This window comes from Camelus dromedarius, chromosome 3 (genome assembly GCF_036321535.1).
Source record: "Camelus dromedarius isolate mCamDro1 chromosome 3, mCamDro1.pat, whole genome shotgun sequence".
Lineage (NCBI taxonomy): Eukaryota > Metazoa > Chordata > Mammalia > Artiodactyla > Camelidae > Camelus > Camelus dromedarius.
Window position 1 is genome coordinate 13,900,552 of NC_087438.1, and position 20,981 is coordinate 13,921,532.

Here is a 20,981-nt window from a genome sequence, read left to right on the forward strand (position 1 = left end):
ACCATGACTAATTTCCTGCTGTCAGATAAACGGGCCCATTTAACATAGGGGATCTTGCAAAAGTTGCTACTGTAGCTTATAAACCTGGGTTAAAATTTTTTATTCCTACAACTACTCTGTTCTGTCATTCAATATGTGCACCATTTCATATTTCTAGTAAATCTATTTTAATGCAATGAAAAGAAAAAAGCATTACATTGAAATAAGACGAAAATTTATTCTTAAAATTAGCATTTATGGGCAAACAAAACACCAGACACGTTATGGCCATGGTAAACACTGTCAATCTCAACAGTGATTGCCTTTATTCAAGTATTTTCTTCAACAGAAGCTACTTTAAAAAAAATTACCCAGTTCATCATTTGGTAATCAATTTCACTGATTATGTAGGCCTAGATTCAAGATAATTATTAGTCATGTTAAAGTACATTAGAAAAGTTTTTTCACTTCAAAAACAAAATTTCAGCCCTCAGAGGCACTTGTTATTTTCATTATAGTCTGTCCATCTCACCATAAAAATTAATTTAAAACTGACATCATGGAAATCTATTTTAACAGTGGTTTACTTGGAGAAACGTCAGTTGGCTTAAAGTATACAAGATTTCTTTCAGTTGTCACACTGTAGATACTTGTGGGTACAGAACGTGAGTAGTAACGCAAATATATTTGAGACTTTGCTTCCCAACCAGCTGTTTTGGTAAGTTTTACTGACTACGATCAATAGATGGGATAAAGTTTAATCAATGTACACCCTGTGGGATATTACAGCAGCCTGGCCTCATCTTTAATTTAACAAAAAGTCACACACCTGCAGTATAGCTCAGATTCATTAAAAAATTTAAGATTCCCTTAGCTCACTTTGGGGATGCAATTTATTCCACAAGTCATGCACCCAGAAAATAATCCTTCTAAAAAAAATAGAACATAAAGACCATTTGTCACTTGATAGTGTATTGTGCTTAATAAACAGGCAGCATATACAGCACATAGATATTTTGGAAAGCTTTCTAACTTCCCAAACCAAAGCCTTGACCCAATGAGACAAAAGCACCTCAAGAAGTAAAATCTCTGCACAGAAAATGCTTCAGCCTGTTATTTATGCTTTTAGGTAATGAAGATTTTAGAAATTCCAGTAATCTTGAGTTTTACAAATGCTATGGAACCATTTTAAGCATCTTTTATTTATTTTGAAAAATTCACATGAAAGCTATTTGGATGGTTTAGTTCCCTGTCGGTAGACTAGCAGATGTCACGAAGCCAGGATTTAGGCATTCATTCCAGAGCTAAGGGAGCTACACAGGCCCATCCAGAAAATAGTTTCTCCCTCTGGTACCAGGATTCTGATTTGGGGTGGTTACCACCACATACTAGGTTGCTAGGTAACTGTGGGCCCAAAATGGAAATATTTCTAGGGGTCTTCTGTATCTTTTTTGAAGCATGGCGACAGTGACCATGTTCTCTTCCAATCTCTATGATTAGCGATGTAATTGGGAATCAGTCACTCAGTTGGCTTAGTCTACAGATCTCTTCATGTCTGACAGAACAGGATTGTCTTGGTCATCTTTGGGTGCCTTGACGTTCTCAACTGCCATAGTGACGTGACATTTAACAGTCAAGTTATTGGTCAATCTAAATGTGCTAATTTGGCTATCTGTAATGTGATAAATGACAAAACACAAGTCGAAGACTAGGACTTCCAGTTTTAAATGGGAGTCTTCTTTCTATCTGCACTCAATTTGCATTAATTGTGCTTAATGAATTATCTCCTTTGTATCAGATGACTATGTCAGTTTTAATGAGGATATATTAAGGCTTTCGATTAAAGGTCCAATTAAGACATTCTTGACTTTCACTAAGCTAATCTTTCATAAGTAAATTTGGTCTATAAGGTTTTTACTCACTGTATATCAGATGATATCTTTAATGTGAATATATTTTGAAACACATTTTCTAGGTATTCTTGTCTTTCTTTTTGGAAGTTTGATTCCTATAGTCAAACCATCTTAGTTACTTTTTTAAGCTTTCCTTTTCAACTCTGCCATATCATCTTGTCATTATTTTGAAATATCTCTTATTTTTTGCTGTTATAACATCCCCAAATGAATGAGGTGCTCCTAACTGCCATCTCATCATAAGCTTCATGAAAATTTCAGAAATATGTAAGAAAAACAAACACACTACTAAGGACGCAGTGAATATACTGGAATCATTTGTTCCGAGGTTACAATTAAACTAAAAATAGGCTGAGTAAACACTTCTAATTCTCTACAACTATTCTTTTTTTTTAAAAGATATTTTAGAAAGTTTTTTTTTTTTAATTTGGCGATTATTTCCAAACTCCATCACAATTTTATTTCTTATGTTAGCACATAAATTGACCATTGTTTCCTAAATAATGTCATGGTAAGCATTTGAAAACAACAATGCAGGATATTTACTATTTCTTTCTAATGGCTTTAAAGTTATAACACAAAGAAAATACTAAACATTTTACCAATAAGTAAATGTATAGATAAATTCAGATAATAAATCAAAGTGGAAAAGAAGATGAGGGGCTATCCTTACTCACATAAATTCATGCTAAAGCTCTTCATCCTATGAGAAATGTTAATTGAAGACTTCACTAATTTCCTTTTTGTTGTACTAAATCAAGTCATATATGTCTTCGACTCTACATATGGAGAAACTCTAAAATTAAGAGTTTTTTTCATGAGATGCTAGAGTTAAAAATGGAATTTGACTCTCTTCTGCATCTCTTTTTCCAGAAGTATGAAACACACCTGAACATGGAAAACATTCATCTGTTTCCTACTTTGTAACATCTGACGTCTATAAATGCAGTTTATAATAATAATAATAATAATTCGTATTACAATAATTTTTATTAGTTGAAATATATGAGAGGTAGCATATATGGCTTTTTAAAAAACAGGGTCTTTGGAATAAAGCAAAACTGGATTTAAATTCTAGATCTGCCACTTTATCACTATGTAAACTTGGCCAATTTACCTAATTTTCTGAGCCTTAGTTTCTTCATCTGTAGAATGGGACTAATACTATAGACTCTTTAGGGTTGTTAGAGGGGCTTTTGACTTGCTGTATAAACCTCTGGCCCACAGAGAGCAAGCAATGAATGGTCACTGTTTGTAACAGTCATGTGATGTAGGTCACATTTCCAGAAAGCCCTCTAGCCTCTTGTGTCATCACAGGGTTGCTCATCCATCAGCAGCCACACAGGACATTCCCGAATTTCAATTGCAGTATGCCAGCAAGTGAGCACAGGCTGTTTGAATCAAGGTTTCTTTCCTACTGGTAAACAGCCTGGTCCCAATTCTATTTTTAAGAAAGTTGGTGATTATATTGCTGCAAATTGCACATCCTTGTTTTGGGTCGAAAGAGACAAAAGCTAGACATGGCATGCCCTTAGAAATCTGAATAATCTTACTAATAGTTTAGAAAATTGAAATACAAAAGGCTGAAGTCAGGAAGCTTTTCACAAATGCCTGTAAGACGCAAACTCCCCTTCATTATCAATTCTGCAGACTTGGAGTTAATTGCATTTCAGGGCACATTGCAAGGTACAGCTTTTCAAGGCGCAGTTTCCTTAATTAGTACAAACATTTGGTCCCTGAGAAATGTGGAAGTATAGGATTGCTTTTGTATTTGTTAATGTTTTCTGTATTTTATTCACTGTTTGCACCTAGAGGCCCATGTGAATGACACATTTTTATTAAAATCAAGAACAAATATTATGTAAATTATGCCCCCAAACACAAGCTTTGGAGTCTGACGATTTTAAGGAAGCTTTGGAAGGATTCATTTCAGCTGTCTAACCAAAACAAAACAAAAAAATATAAGGCACAAGCTAATGAATTTGTGCTTCTTAGTATTTGCTTTTGGAGAAAATATACCAATCACCTTTGCGTAGCAACAACTGGGAGTTGTTGTGTGAAACATAGCTGGTGTTCAATTAAATGCTCCCAATGACAGAGCAATTACTGAGGACATTAACAATATTATGGAGCAATTATATATAAATATTTTTATGAAATAAAGTGTATATGTTGAAACATTCACATGAACATGCATGTATGTGAGACATCCACACTGATATGCATTTCCCAAATATAGTTTTTCAAAATTTCTTTCCATGAATTTAATAATTAGAACTCCTGTTTTGCCAAAGTAACATCCAGTTTGGTTTACTCTGTGTTAAGATTTTTCAACCTCAGCACTACTGATATTCTGAAACAGATAATTCTTTGTTGTGGGGACTCACTTGTGAGCTGCAGGATGCTCAGGACCATCCCTGACATCTATCTACAGATGACAGTAGTATTCCTCCCCAAGTTGTGATCACCAAACACATCTTCAAACATTGCCAGTGGTCCCTTGGTAGGGGTGTTAGAGCAGGCAGATAGCCAGATATGAGCAGAGAAAGAGGGGCACAGGCCAAGTGGCAGGAAATCATACGTCATCTAAACAACGGGGGTCCCTGGGCAGAGGAAAAAAGCTGGAACCTCTGGACTGATAAGAAATCACACATTTGGGGTATGAGTGTCCTGGAGGCCAACAAAGAAAGGGAAAAAAGCAGGAATCTCTAGTGTCTAAATGTAACCTTTTGCTCATTATGCCCTCATTACAAGTAAATTAGCCTTGCAAATTAGAAGTTCCCATTATGCACTGACATCATGACACTTCCCATCCAGACTAAATAAGGACAAAAATCCCTCTTCCCCTTGAGAAGGTTGATCTGGGGTGAAAATCAGTGAATACGACTCTAAACCCTTCCCCCTGAATGAATATTCTGTCCATTCATTTTTACACCCTATGTAACCAAATTGCCAAAGAAACTCAGTGCAGCCACTCACCTGAGTCTGCCCTCTCGCCCCTTGACCGTGTACTATCCATCCCTCAAAACATCCTCATTTTACTTTCTTAACCTCCGTGTCTGTCTCTGAATTCTTTCTGCGATGAGACAAGAACCTAACTGCCGGCAACAGGGGGGTTTTGCCCTGGGGTGACCACTGTTTTACGTGGAACGGTGATTTTGTGTATGTGAGGATGTACAGAGCAACACTGAAAGAAGTCTGTCCCTTACCTCAAGTTTTCCTCCTTTTGCCTACCTTTTTGGAACATCTCTTCCACCCTTCACAGCATTTTAAAATTCCATTATTACTTATTTTGAAATGCACCTCCTCCTATCATTGTTTTTATTAAAGTTATTCATGCATCTCTGATTTCTCTTCTCCCCGCATCGACATTGCTGTCAGGATAAATTTCCAAGATGTGGACTTAGCACAAAGCCTCTTCGTGATCTCTCTCCAGCTTCTCTCTCCAACCTCATTATTTGCCATTCCCACACAGGCAACCTGAGCTCCTTGTGTACACAACAAACTTCAGTTATCTTCTCTATTCTTCACCTGTCTAATCCTTAACCTGGATTTTGAGCCTCAATTCAATCTTCCTCAACTCATTCCCTCTAGGAGATGTTGGGCACACCTGTTCACTACACATTTTATCAGACCTTTATCACCCTTATCAAAGGATGCAAATTTTTTTTTGGTCTCTTCACTAGACTTCAAGCTGCTCTGTGTGTGTGTGCCTGTGTTTAATGTCTTTATCACAAAGGCTATTGTAATATTTGCATATGATAGGTGCTTTAAATATCACTTTTAAAAATAAATGTATTTCCCACCTCTTTTAATTAAAAAATACAGAATTCATCATTAACATCAAGTTTTAGCCTTCAAAAGAAAGTCTTACCAATGTTTATCAAACATTTTCACAACAAACTCACAGCATGAAGTATTTTTATTCTCAAAGGTGTTGGCTCCTTTTGGTAAATGGCTGCATTTGTAAATAACTTTTATAATGCTAGCTTTCAATACAATTAGACAAATTTTACTTACTAAATGTCAAAAATGATATTAAAATATGGCATACTATGGAATAATAAAGCACAGTGGGCTTTCCTCTGGTTGGATAAATAAGCATATCAACTCCCGCCTGCATCCCTTAATTAAAGATCAGTTTCCATCACTGGGTTTATGCATGTTACTTTGTACACTTTGCCTGTCCTGCCTCTTACAAGCCACATGCAGCTCCTGCTCTCAGTGTGAACAGAGGTGTTATCAACTGACAGGGTACTCTCTCTGCTGCATTCACGGATGAAACAGAATTGTTTAATACACACATTTGTGCACAGAAAATGGTTTCTCTCCATGCATGAGTGCTGTGGCCATTTTTTTTAAAAACTTAAAAACAATCATGCTCACATAAAAGAAAGTTGAAACACTTCACAAATGTTACATAGATACCTAGGAGAATATTTATCGTATTAACTTTTGTCAAAATGGATGAGAACTAAAGAGAGTGAGAATAAGAACTCGATGGGGAAAAGCAGACAGATTTGTTAAGGACTTCAGGCTTTCTAGGGCCTTAGGATTATCCAAGGGTATAAACACAAGGTAACCAAAGAGTTTTAAACATTACGTAGTTCTTTGATTTTGTCATAACTGAGACAAAAAAAAAAAAAACCCTCCCTTCTCATTACGCAAGGAAAGGTTTAATTACATCTGCGCATACTACAGTAATAAAATATTAATGAGCACTTACTATGTGAAGCACTTTCTGTCAATCTAATTTAATTCTCCCAACATATTTATGCAGTATTATTATTCCCTGTTCATATGTTCAACATTGAGATTCAGCAAGGTTGAATGACTGTGTAAGACCCCACAACTAGTAAACCAAGCCACCGGAAATCTCACATCGGTCTTCCTGCCTTCAGAGGTGATTCTCTAAGGAACACTGCACACTGCCTTGGACAAGATTGCATTTATAGAGTCACTGCTGGATGCAGACCACTCAGCTTAGCACTTTAAGCTCATCACTTAGTCAGTCTCACAATGAATAACTCTGAGAGACAGATATTAGTGTTCTTCTTTCACAAATAAGGGTGATTTCCTAAAGGTTTGCAGCTACTGTAACCGGACAAGGATTCAGAGCCGAATGTTATTCCCAAACCTTCATTTTAAAAACTGTATTTATACCCCTAATCATTAACGTACCAAAGATTCTCTAGTCTGTGATTAAATATTTCTATATAAAATTTTCCAGTCAATTACACTCCCATCTATTAAGTCGAATGGAAAAAAAAAAAATCTGTGTGGTCAACAATATACTCATGGAGATAGCTACAGATATTCTAAATTTGACAGCAACCCATCTGTTATTCACTCAGGTAAAGAATCAGTTAATATGATAATTGGATTATAGTCATAGGAAATAACATGGAAATTAAATATTATTTTATTCATTTTGAATTGCTGTGAGAAGCAATAAAATCGTTACAGGTCTAAAAGGTGAAAATATAACATACCTCACTAAGCTATTAGCACTGTCAGGATCTTGTGCCAAAACTGTGCCAACGACAGTCCCGATCTTGGCATTTTCATAGACTTCCATGACGTAGGAGGGCATGGAAAACAATGGTGGCTCGTCTACATCCCCAACAATGATCTTCAGCATGGTAGCATCTTTAAAAGGACCCAAGTGAGAAAAGCGAAAATCGAGATGTGTATTTGCTCCTTCTATGTTGAGGGTATATGATTTCTTTTTCTCATAGTTCAGCGGCTGTGGGGGAAAAATAAGATTTCCAATATTATGACTATTATCAGTTTTCAAACAAACATTTTCTTTTCCTTTTTTGAAACAAACAAGCATGGATGGGTTTAGGTCAATCTGTTTCCATTTATAAACAAACTATGAAGTTTGTCTTGACAATAACATCTAAAGCAGAAATCATGAAAATTCAAGTCTGAATCAATTGTGATTTTTCAGAGCCATAAACAGGATGATAACTGGATACAAAAGGATATTTCCCACAGGCAAGTAAATATTGCTTTTTGGAGACTCAATCTTAGTCTCTTCTAGTAACTTCTTTCTATCTCCTCTTCAACTTAAATTATTCATTTAAAAAAAAAATTGCTACTAAATTGCTAAATTAAAAAATACATTTTTTACATTAAAACAATATATCGCATATCATTACTTTTTATGTATTATCATCTTATTTACACCTTATTGATTTTGAACTTGATATCTAATTTTGAAATCCGATAAATTTTTAAGTTTTCATTTCAGCAATACTTTCTTGAAATCTTAGTAAAAGATTTTCTACAGACGTTAGAATTTTTTAGTGTGGTTTTAACTGTATTCACTTTCTTTTTTTGCTGGTAATACCATTTCATGTATTTGTTTTTTTGTTCATTTCCTTTATTTGGATGTTTTGATCAATTTTATTTTTTTATAGCATTCTGTTTGTATGCCATTTACTTTTTAGCTTTGAGTCTTTATTAATAGTTTCTCATAAACTTTTTAGTTTTTTTTCTCATTTCGAAAAATCATCTAGCCAACATTTTTTTTTTTTTCTGTTAATAATGTCAGAAGTCGTGACTTTGGCTTAGCATACAATAATGAATGAAATAAGGTCCGGCTGGTGTTTTGTCTCAGGGAATACATATATAGGATATAAAAGAGTAAACAGACATTTATAGCCCTGTGTATCTAGTGCTATAAGGCAGAGGAGGTATTATGAAAGTAACAGGGATATAAACTCAGACACAGGAGCATATGAGCAGGTAGGTAGTACTTGCAAGAGGAAGACCTTTTTTGGATCAGAACTCAAGGTTTCAAAAGTGTTAAACGTGAGGCACATAACAGGTTCTGTGACCCTAAATGAGCTTAGATTTAGAACTAACCATGTCAGAAGTCTCCATGGTGATGTTACGGCAGGTGATACAGAGATCAGCCTTTTATTTTGAGCCTAGGGAAACACCTATAGATAAACATTTATGAGAAGAAACAGTAGATTTCTTTTTCACCCCTATTTCTGTCACTGATTCTGCACTGGCCTGCTTCAGTCTTGCAGCCTTCTTTCTTGGCATAATCAGAGAATGACCATTCCCTATGGAGGAACTCATATTTTCCTTTACCTTAGGGGCCGAGAAGCTGATTAGAAAGAGTATTCTTAATGGGATTTTATAAACAGTAGATCAGTCCTACTGATGATTATTTCCCTATCTCTTCTGAATTGCTTTGGAAAATTGAACTTCCCAGAGACTGAACACAAGGAAAAACAACCATTTAATTTCCAAACCAGATAATAAGAATCTGGAACCAATAATACGTCTCAGGGGTCTGGATAAGACTAGGTCACTACAATAGTCTACAAGTGTTTGTAAGACAAAACAAGAATTCTGAAAATACTAAAAACTCAAATTCTTAAATATGAACCATCTATATAAAATATACAGATTTATATATGATAAAATATTATGTATTTTAGATTTATATATTTTAAAGAGGGGCTAACTGACCTGCAGCTTATGGCCTATCAGTTGGGAGTCATTTCCTTCCCAAGAAGTTTAAACTAGAAATGAATTGCAAAAGTAACTAGCACCCATCTTGTTTAGGGAATTGCATGACTTTTAGTTAGACCCATAGATTTATTACACTTTTTCTTTCCTTGATTCCTCTCTCCTTAACATAATATTCGGTCTTAGACTAATTCAATAAGTCTCCAAATTTAAATCACCTGACTTAGCAATGGTACAGACTTGCTGCCTATCAAGAATGAGGTGCACGGCTACAGTCCCCCTGGCACAGAGGAGATGGACTATCAGAATCCTGGCATTTTGCTCATAGAAAGCATCACCCTTGGCAGGTTTACTGCTCATTTAAGGTCAGTTTAATTCCTTAGACTCAACCTGCTGCATCTGGTCGACTATATAATGACTAAGGTTCATTAAGAGTCTTTCTGACTTTCAATAAAATTTGTGGAGATAATTTTTGCCACCTCTACCTCATCAGATATTATTATCAAGATGTGCATCCAATATGACAGTCATCTCTTTTTCCATTCTTTAGCAGGTCCCTTGGCAAGTTAGCTGTCATTTGTCTTAACACTAACCTACCTCCTGATGAGGTATAAACTGTTTATGTGAATAAATGGTTTCATGTTAATGATTATCTCAAATATGCTCAGCTACCCCAAGACACAAATAATCATTCTGAAGGACTTTGTGAGGCCTGGCTGATGGATGGATAAGGACCCATCTAGAGTCATCAAACAATGAGAAGAGTATTTAAGTTTGGGACAGGAATTTAGAAGCAGATGAATTAATGTAAATGGAAACATTTTAACAATCACATTTATGAAGAAAACGTGGCAGTGCTAAATTGCAAGTATAGAAAAACTGGGAGGAAATTACACTACTTATTCTTGGAGGTTGCAGGATTACATATACAATATAAAGTATGTCAATTCGTTGTTTTGTAGTAGAACTACAGTAGTACATAGAAATTGGATTAGGAGTATAATTGTATTTTTCCTATTACTATAAATCCTGGTAAAGCTGTCCAAATACTGATCATTCATACACTGTAGATAGATATTCCAGTAATTTCCTAGTAATCTCTTGTTCCTGGGAAACTAGTTAGAACTCTGTCTATGGGTTTCACTTTCCATAGTTACCAGCAGATTTTTTATTACCTAAAAATAGCCAATGAAAAACAGTATGTCAAGAACAGTGAAATTTATTCATCTAATACCTGGTTTTTATGAAAAGATAGTGGAGGGAAAAAACATTAAAAGAGAAAAAAAAAGAAAATTTACTCAGGCTATTAACATACCACAGAAAGCAAAAACATGAAATGTCTAGCTGAGAGTTTATGAAACACAAAACGTACCCTTTCCCACTTTCAAAACAAAACAAAACAAAAATGGATACAAAATAAGTCCATAAATGTGAGGCATGGTGGGAACTTGCTAAGGGCAATTATACAGCCAGAGACTGTTTATGAGAATAAGAAAGACTTTTCCTGCTATACTATCTTAAAACTTCAACTGTCAATGCTTATAGCTCTTTTTGGCTGGATTCGGACAGAAATCATTTGAATGGAACAGATGATTAAAATATTCAAGCTGAAAAAAGAATTGGGAAAAGAGTTCTTCCTTTTTGTTACTTGAAAACGCTTGGAAAGAATAAGATCCTGTCTTTCACAATGTTCACCGTTATTTTTGCCTCACTAAGATGTTTGGTGTATGGGATGGGGTTTTATAATTTGAATCTAGTTTATCCTATTTAACAAAATTTCAGAACTATGCCAAGTTTCTTTTTTCTTTTTTAATTTTTTTGAAAACTGCAAGTCTGGATTATCAGTTCAGTATCTAATATGAAAAGCAGGTGACCCTAAAGCAATGGCGTTCTACTGGAGATTACTAACATATTAACATTTAGGCAGGAATATTCCAGAAACACTATCTGATTCATTTTTCATTTTCATAGAATGTGCCCTGGCTTTAATTCTCTGGACAAGTCTCAATTGTGGCCAAAGTTCTGAGAGTTACAAACAAAAACTGTTGTATCATTGATGTTCATAGTTAACCAATGCTATGATTATTGTCATCAAATTTAGTAAATTAAAATTGTTTTAATAGCATATGTGTCAATTATAACATGAGACATACTTATCCTAGGAAACTATCATTTATCTGAAATGAAAAATTAACTAGTTGTCCTGTATTTTACCTAGCAATGCTAACTAGGATACAATCATGACAATCATTGTTGGTAATCAAATACACTAGCAATATATAATCAACAGCAAATATAGCAAAGTTATTTATTGGCAACTTCCAACTTCAAAAAAATATGTTAGCTTTAATCATTTGAAATTCCTGTTATCAACAATGTATGACATACACTAAAGGTAATTTCATGATTCAGCTTAAGATATTTGTAGTTCTGACATTGAACCATCTAAGCATTTCTGGAATAATTCAACTTGCTATGTGTTTTGTTTTACTGAGACGGTGCTTGGAATGGTTCCACATGTATTCATAAATGAGATTTGTGTTGGTTTATTAGGTTTTTGTATTAATGCCATTGCATTCGTTTCTAGGGGCTGTCATAACAAATTACCAAACACTGGGTGACTTGAAACAACAGAAATGTATTCTCTTGCACTTCTGGAGACAAGTCTGAAATTTGGCAGAGCTGAGGGCCTATGGGGAATGTAATCTATTCCTCACCTCTTCCAACTTCTGTGGGTGCCCTGGCATGCCTGGGGAAGAAGCTACCCCAGCACTGTTGGGAATCCAGTTTGCATTCTCATTCAACCACCTGTGGGATGAAACTCTAGGCTTGGTGTTCAGAAATGCTTTGCAGCTGTGGGCCATAAATATGCTTTTCAGGGGAAACAGAAAATTTCAGGTAACTCATGTCACAACTATTTTGGTTAGATTGTGTATTCTCCAATGTAATAGTCCCTCATTGTAATGTTCAAAATTATTTGCCTATGATCTCCATTCTTGAAGGCCAGCACAGCTGGATACAAAGGATTTGACTCATATTTACTTTCCTTAGTCTATGGTACGTATTGCTCCATGCATGCTTAAAAGCAATCGCCCATGCAAAGTTTCCCCTGACCCTCCTCCATCTTTGAAAAATTGGCCCTCTTTTATCTGTGAACTCATAACAATTTAAGTAAACCTATACCATTAGCATTTGACATCTTGTATTATAACAATGTATCATGTCTATTCAGTTTTCCCTAAGAGCAAGGATATTATCTAATTCATCTTCATATTTCAGGTACTTGGCATAATTCCTGGTACATGGTGGGTGATTAATAATCCTTCTTCAATCTCAAATAAAGCTGTGCTTAGAGAACAGAAAAGTGCTATTACATGGTTTGCACCTGAAGGATGGAAAGTTCTATGTTATTTCTAAAATATGAAATGAACACCTATGTGTGAACTAAGCAATGAACATTTATCAACTCATTTGATAATCACAACTCCTGTGACTTGTTATTGTTTCCATTTACAAATGAAGAAACCAAGGAACAGAAAAGTTAAGAAGCTTATTCAGGGGCAACAGCCTGTAACTGATATACTTGGGATTTGAACTAAGGCAGTGGGCCTCCAGAAGCTGTGCCCTGAGGCACTATGACATTCTGCCTGAAATCTAATCAGCATATAAATAATGTAACATAGCATTCCAATGTGACGACTCATAGTGAACAGATTTTTAGTGGAATGAAATGTCCTCACTATTACAGGGTATATTCATGCATCTTTCCAAGTATTTATAAAGACATTAAAAATGAACTATCAACTTCATGAATTATAACTTCATTAATTCTGGCTACGAAAACTCATAATTTCCTTAATTCACAGATTCACAAAGCTAAGAAACTAAGATGTTTTTCATGCAAAGTCCTCTACAGCCTCTGTCTCTGTTAGAAGTGCTTATTCTGGTGTCAGTTTAACCACCCCAGGTAAGCTTCTCTTACTTGTGTCTGGTCACTGCTCAGCGTCCTCATGCAGCTCACTGACAGTGAGCTGACTCCAGTCTTCATCTCAAGTTTCAGTTTCTTAATTTTATCCTATTACTCTTAGTAATTACTTTTACATATCATTGCTCTTCCTAACTTAGAAAACCATACTTTTCCCTCTTTAAAATTAGCACATTTCTTATTATTGTAGATAAGTTATCATCTTTCCCATCAATCATTTTCTAGCCAGCTGTACATATTTGGAATTTTTTAACTGTTTCTCATTAATCACTTCTACTACTCATCAAATCACACTAATATATTCCTTCGCTGGAACTAGATAACCATCATAAATAGACAGATACTGAAAACAGCATTTAGTCAGATTGCTCTAGGATTCAATTCTTCTTGGAGTTCAAGAAGTTCATCAAATTTTGTTTTCCTAAATAACAAGAAGAGATTCCACAGGACCTCTCCTTGATCCATTTTCTATTTTGTGTCATCGTCCACATTGTTAGCTGTGGGAATGGGAAAATAATGGGACTGGTTGCAACATTATTTAATAGATGAAAAAAAATGTCACTTTGATTATGCAAAAAATGGCCAAATCCTGAAATAGTGACTGACATTATTAATTTTTGTTTTCTGAGAAAAATATCTATTTTAAATAATATCTTGCCCAACATAAGAACAATTGCTTGCATCTGAATACTGTTTCTTCAGCTAGGTTTTCTTATGCTATGATTTGTGGTCCTTGTCAGAAGCCTTTTCTGCACGGTAGACGTTCTGTGAAGACTAGAACACATGTATGCACCTTATATTATAAATTCTCTATATAGAAGAATGTATTACCCATTTAATGTGCATAATTCCAAGGTTATCAATACAAATAAATATTACATACTTGCTTCCTGTCAATGGAAGACTGGGAAAACACATGGAAATGTTTTATTTTAAATAACAAATGTACATATATAATATATAAAGTATATTTATTTATTCCTTATTATTCTATTTATATACACTCATATACTAGCACATATATGTGCGTTACATGTGTGGGTATTTCAATATGCCCACACTTATGAAAACTTCTCTATAACTTATGGATGTGGATAGCTTAACTCAGTAGGGTGTTTCAACAGATCATTCATTTCCAATTATATTACATTGTAGGAATATGTGTTAAAAACTGTTAATGAATGCTCACAGTAGTTTCAACAGACCTGTCACTCCACGGCCATACCTACAGATGAAGAGTAAGAATAAAAGTTTCCCCAAGGCAGTTCTCCATCAGAGGTATTCTAAATACAGTGACAGACTTCACTGAATTGAAAGTTGGACTTTCTCCTCTTCAGCTTCTGGCTGGGCAGGAGAACCACTTTCCAGATACTAGGATCTTACAAGAATAAAAACAGTAACCTGGTGGAGGTTTTTAATAATAAAATCCCTAATGAATGTTTAGTTTTTGTAAATAACTCATTAGAATTAGAAACCTATTTCTTTTATGTACAAAGTGTGCTCGTGTGCTTGCTTGTGTGTGCTTTTGCAATTGGCTGGAATGCCTTATTTTTTTTTGCACTTTGTGGTTCACAGCCCCAAAACTTTACACTATAATGGCAAAGGACATCCTGATTCTTAGTCGGTTGCTCAGTGCATGTCAAAGAAATGATAAGAAAAATTCAATAAATGTAATCTACTAAAAATTTTAAAATGTGGTTATTTAGAATAGACCTAGTATGGTTATAATTAAAAACATCTTCATAGTTTTTCTCTTAGGATTAATTTAAACTTAAAAAAATACTTTTTATAATTTTTTATGTTTATTTTCATGACCCATCTCTAATCCTGTGTTAAATAAGATGGTATAATGATCTTTAACACACTGTATGGTATAAAATTTAAAAAAAAAAATACAAAGTACCCAGTTGCAAAATGTTTAACAACTACTGTGGACAGGAATAGACTTGTAGCACACATAGATAGACATTCAGGGATATTGTCATTACATTCATAGTGAATTAATTAGAAAAGTTCTTTCTACTCTATCAGATCTAGCAGATTTAAGAGGCATATGGAATTGCTATGTTCTGCACAGTGAGAAATTAGTGAAATGCCTTCCTTGATATGTAAAAAGAAAAGATAATTCAAAGAAGGATATGTGTGACTCAAACATAACTAGAGATGTTATACTACAAAGACAACATTGAACTTTGAAAAAATCTCCTCTTACAGAAGATGGATGGGGAAGTAGCTCACCAAGACACGTGAATGACAGCATACACATGTGACATAATCTACACAGGATATGTCAATTTTTGTGTGCTTACAGGTGGATAGGATAACATGAAATAAACAGGTAGTAAAATAACCACATGGAGTGGTCTGGAAAGTGCAATTAAAATTTGGTGCAAAAAGAGGAAGAAAGGAACACAAGAAGAAAAGCAGACTTTGAGATCTTATTGCAATTGTTATCCAGACACAGCCTGTTTCCACCTTATTTTATCTATTTGTAATTATCACTTTGGAACATGCTAAAATAAGAAAAGTGAAGATTAATAGACTTGAGATAATGTCATCGATCTCTTAAAGGGCAAGACCAAAATCTATATTTCATCTGAGAGTAAAGATCAGATTTTCCACCATCCTTCACTGCCTTGCAGACCAAGTTGAAGATTTCTGGCTTAAACTAATAGTCATTGTATTTGCAATTAAATGCACTTAACAAAGACAAGTGATACTCCAGACAGCATTTGCCAAAAGTCAAGAGAGCAAATAGAGTTGGAGTTCTGAATTAAAAATATATATATATAGCAGAACAGCTTCTATAAAGAATCTAAATTAACACAGGGACCACAGGAAGAAAACCCGAGAAAGACAGCTAAGAAGAACATCCCTAGCTCCAGAAGTTTCTGTCAGAGGAAAGAGTGCATCAACTTGCATTCATCCTTATCTTTTTCCCTCTTCTACCCAGTCAGGCTCCATTAAACAATGAATGAAAGTTATCAAAGTGTATTTACAATGTACCACACCATGGACCGGTGAATTCAGCTTGGCAATTTTCTGATGAAGGCATGATGTGGACAGGGATGTGTAGATGCTCCTGTAGGCTGATTTATAGAGCAATGCTAATTCTGATCTTTGGGAAGATTAGCTGTTCTGCCTTGCTGGCTAAAGTGAGATGCTTCAGAGATTAAATAAGGTTTTAAAGGACTGTTTTATCTATTTCCTGCCATCTGAATGAATGCCTCTTAAAAGTTAAAATCCATAGACTTATATAGTTTAGTTTTCAAATTGCAATTATTTATAACATAAGATATATAGCAATGAGGTAACTCTGAGACTGATTATTCCAATTCGCAGAATCAAGAAATTAGATAAATGCAAACATGAATGCATTTTGGAGGAAGTGTAGACAACATTAGAAAATAAATTCAGGGAAGAAGGTGAAAGATGATTTGAACTCATTAAGGGGCAAGGTTAATTTTAGTAGATCATCCTACCATTTACACAATTAAAACACTTATCTTGAAAATACCTCCTCTTTTTGTGTTTGGTGTGTGTAATGTAGAATAGAGAACGTTAATTGCACACTTGTGCACACTTACGTGCATGTTCTATTTTGTCTTCATTTTTTCACAAACGACATCAAATTAATTGAGGCCATACAGGGTGGTAAGATCCCTATTGTCTCACAATCTATCCTTGTATTTTGAATTATGTGTATATTCACGCCATCCATCACTACTCTCATTTTTTGCAAACAGGATATAATTTCCTACTTTATAAAGACAATAGTTGTCCATAGGCAAGGACCCCCTTACCACTCTTCACACATACACATACTCCAGCTAGATCATTGCAAACCTATTTGCCGACATCTGTTTCTCCCTCCTGTTTGATTTTGGCAAAGAAGGAGGCATCATCATAGCTTCTTTCTTTCCATCTGTGATCCAAAGCCTATACAGGGCCTACTCTACCTCAGTGCATCTTTTTAAATCAGTTATCGTCTCTTTAGTAACCTCAGTTTCTTGTTTCTATTGACCTTCTATCCACCTGTATAGAGACACACTTTCAATCTCCCACTCAACATTAAAATCTTCATCTTGTGATGTTTGCATTTATTTCCATTATAAAATTTCCTCCCCACTTTACCACAAAGCTTCCCAAAGAGGATGGCATATTTCTTTTTCATTTTTTTCTCCCATGTCCATGCTTCTAATTTCTCCCCACCACATGAAATTTGTTCCTCTCTGCACTGTAGCAAATAATTAAATATATATATATATATATATTTCCATCTAAATCTGTAAAATGAGTAACTGTTCAGACTCTGAAGAGATAGACTCCTGAGTTCAATTTTCTGTCAATGAACTTCCACCTGGGTGCAGTTCTTTTTCTCTCTGTGATTCGGTTTCTGTAGCTGAATTGCAGTTTCTGTTTTATTAGTGAGAGTAATAACTCTCCTTATATCCTGATGTCCCAGTCAGATTTAAAGGAATGATAATAGGTGGATTAGCTCCATAAAGACCTGGAAAAAGTGCTTAAAACCCATCCTGACAAAGAGGAACCACTTAACAAACTTAGACGCCGTTCATACCGTTTTTGTGATGATGATGACACGATACTGATGCTGTATTGAGCTGAAAACAGCTTGTGACAAGCATCCTGCCCTCCCATTTGCCAAATCAGATTAATATTTATAATGCTAAACTTGTTTTAAATTTCTAGAATACTTCACATTTTTAATGACTATCTTCCTCCTGGACAGCCTCCCTCGGGAATTTTCAGTGACAAAAGTTTCTTCTATTTTTTTGAAATTTTCTTCCCAGGCTCTATTTCTTTCCTTCCTTCTGCTTGTTTCTTAAACCCTGCTGTTCCCTAGGTTCAGGATTCATGTTTCAGGAAGAATTATTCATCTGTTTACTGGAATTTACCTGAGTGAAGAAGCCATCCAAGGAATGAAAAGCAGGCAGTCCTCACTTCATCTTAAAATGGTCTGGTCCTCATGTAGTTTACGTCAATGATTAGACAGAAATATTGCCATCAAACAAGACCTAGTCACGTCCCGCTTCGACACTGTCAATGGCTCTCCACTGGGTAAAATCGAACAAAGCCCTTTGTGTTCTTGAACCCACTAGCTCCTTCACTCTCTTTGCTCCAGAATCAAGGATCCTTGAATGTGCCATGCTCCACCCTACTCAGATTCCTTGTTTTGTTTTGTTTTGTTTTTTCCCTCTTCCTAGAATGTTCATCCTTACATTCTTTACCTGGTTACCTCCTAGGTTTCCTTCAGTTCTCTGTTCAATCATCCCTGAGTATCAGACAGGACCAAATATCCTAGATTTTTTTTTCCCCGATAGCACTGTATAACTCTCCTTCATAGAACAGTTTTTATTATCTCTGTAAGAATGCATGTGACATTTGACTGGTGTCTCTCCACTTCCACAGATTGGAAGCTCTATGCAGACAGAGACTAACTTTGGCTCTGTTCTTGCTTGCATGGCTTAAATTAGAGCTCAGTGATCAGCATGAAGAGGTACTCAAAATATATATATTTGTTAAATAAAGATATAGAAATTGACTATTTTTATTAACACATTTTTGATCCAGGTTTGACAATCTCAGGGGAAAAGAGATTAAAATGAAAAAAAAATATGTTAGATGAAGACATTCATATTTCATATAGACTAGTGATGACTATTTCTATGTAAGTATTTACACAGTTTAAGTTCTACTTTGTAGCCTCCTTTTGTAGCAGCCAAAAGATATATTAATTCTCAACTTTAAACCAATATAAAATTGTGATTATTTTATTAATGAGACTTTATATACTGCAAATTAAAAAGTATATATAAAACACACAAATAGATAGATAGCTAGATGATAGATAATACATATAGACACAAATAAACAGGATAGATAGATAGATAGATAGATAGATAGATAGATAGATAGATAGATTGATTCACATCAATATTACAGTAGAACATCAGAATAAAATTTCTCAGCCCATGTTCTAAACATATTATACAGAAGAATCATCTGGAGTACTTGTTAAAAAGGCTAATTCCTCAGCTTCATTCCAGCCTTTCTGAATCAAAATATAATGAAGGTCAGGCCTAGGGACCTGAATGTTACTATATTGCCAAGCTGAAATTGTTAAACATTTAAAGACTGAGACAGACTGCATTAGGAGTTACATTTAAATCCTTCTTTGCTAATTGTCTGTGTTCCACTTCATTTTTACACGGTCGTGAACATTACGTTCTTTAAAAAGCAAAAAAAGCAATAGATTTAGTCCAATGACAAATTCTTAGGAATAAAAAAAGAATTGAGGGAGAAGGTTAATGGTTTCACTCAAGGATCCATGACCTTCAAGCGAACTCCTGTCTCCTAAAGATTGTTAGCCAACATGGTGAAGATTTTTACATTAGACAGAAAGTCTCTTAGCGTTACTTAGATTAGTACAATACAGAGTAGTGACGTTAATAGAACTGGCATTCATGATGAGTCTGTTATCTGAAAATAAAGATAAGGGGAGACATTCATAGTGTATTCTACATCCGACCTTCCCATCATACTGAAATATACTTAAGATTTAAAGAGTTAGACATAACCATAATTAAAATGTAATTATATTTCAAAGAAGACACATTTTATCATTTTAATGACCTGACTATATAGCTCATTCATACCTCTGCCAAATTTCCATTCATGGAAAAATGAGTGAATTACCTAAATCACTAACAGAATGTTCTTTTTACCTTCTTTAATGAAAGGATCCCTTCTCTGGTCTCTTTGTCAGTGGAGATGGAGAATATCCCAACACCATCACCGTTAATGATGGAGTATGTCATGTCAGCATTTGAACCAGTGTCTGCATCATTTGCCTTGATTTTCCCAACAGCTGAACCAACTTGAGCTGACTCAGGAACATACAGTTGATAATGCTCTGAAAGATATTTCATATTACACTTATTTGATGATGTTAATGATCATAAAATAACAATACTACAAGAAAAAGACATTAACATATTTAGACCATACATCTATTTATATTTGCATCTATTTCATAGAGATTTACATTTCCCTGCAGGCACTTATGAAATAGATATTAAGCATAACTGACCGGTTGTTACCAGTTGTTTAATCGTCAAGTTAGAAACATATCTATCGCAGCTATTTATTTTTTATAGCAAACCTTAAATAGTTATATAAGTGACAGAAACTTTGAATTAAGAAGATTTTATTAAAAAGTGTCAACCAAGATTAAATTAATGGCGATTCAACGTTACACATAAATATAATTAGACTATATAAATATGTAACTATAGATGTGGAAGGAACATCTATAAAAATAATTTTCCTAAGCTAATATTTTGGTAGTTGTGGTATGATAATTTTTTTTTAAGTTTGTGCATCTGGTAAGTGTATGGAGTATTCCAATTTGCTTCTAAACGTACAATTGAATGTTTTAAAGCATTATATATAGATACAAAAAGTTGACCTGTATGTATGTATTTGTGTGTGTGTAGCTGTGTTTATTCATTATTCAATAAAGACTTTTTTTCCCAGTTCTCTTCTATAAACATTTCTGATGCTGACATCAAATACTAATTTTTAGTTCAACA

At 34.7% G+C, this 20,981-nt stretch overlaps 1 protein-coding gene across 6 annotated transcripts in view; it reads right to left on the minus strand.

Moving 5' to 3' along the window:
• Window positions 1-20,981, minus strand: part of CDH18 (cadherin 18) — an 885,120-nt gene that overhangs the window by 73,652 nt on the left and 790,487 nt on the right. For all 6 annotated transcript variants that reach the window (XM_064479693.1, XM_064479687.1, XM_010981984.3 and 3 more), the window contains 2 exons: window positions 20,115-20,302; window positions 7,385-7,638 (listed from right to left, as the gene is read on the minus strand). In XM_064479693.1, the coding sequence (XP_064335763.1) occupies window positions 7,385-7,638; window positions 20,115-20,302 (442 nt within the window). The remainder of the gene's footprint in view (window positions 1-7,384; window positions 7,639-20,114; window positions 20,303-20,981) is intronic.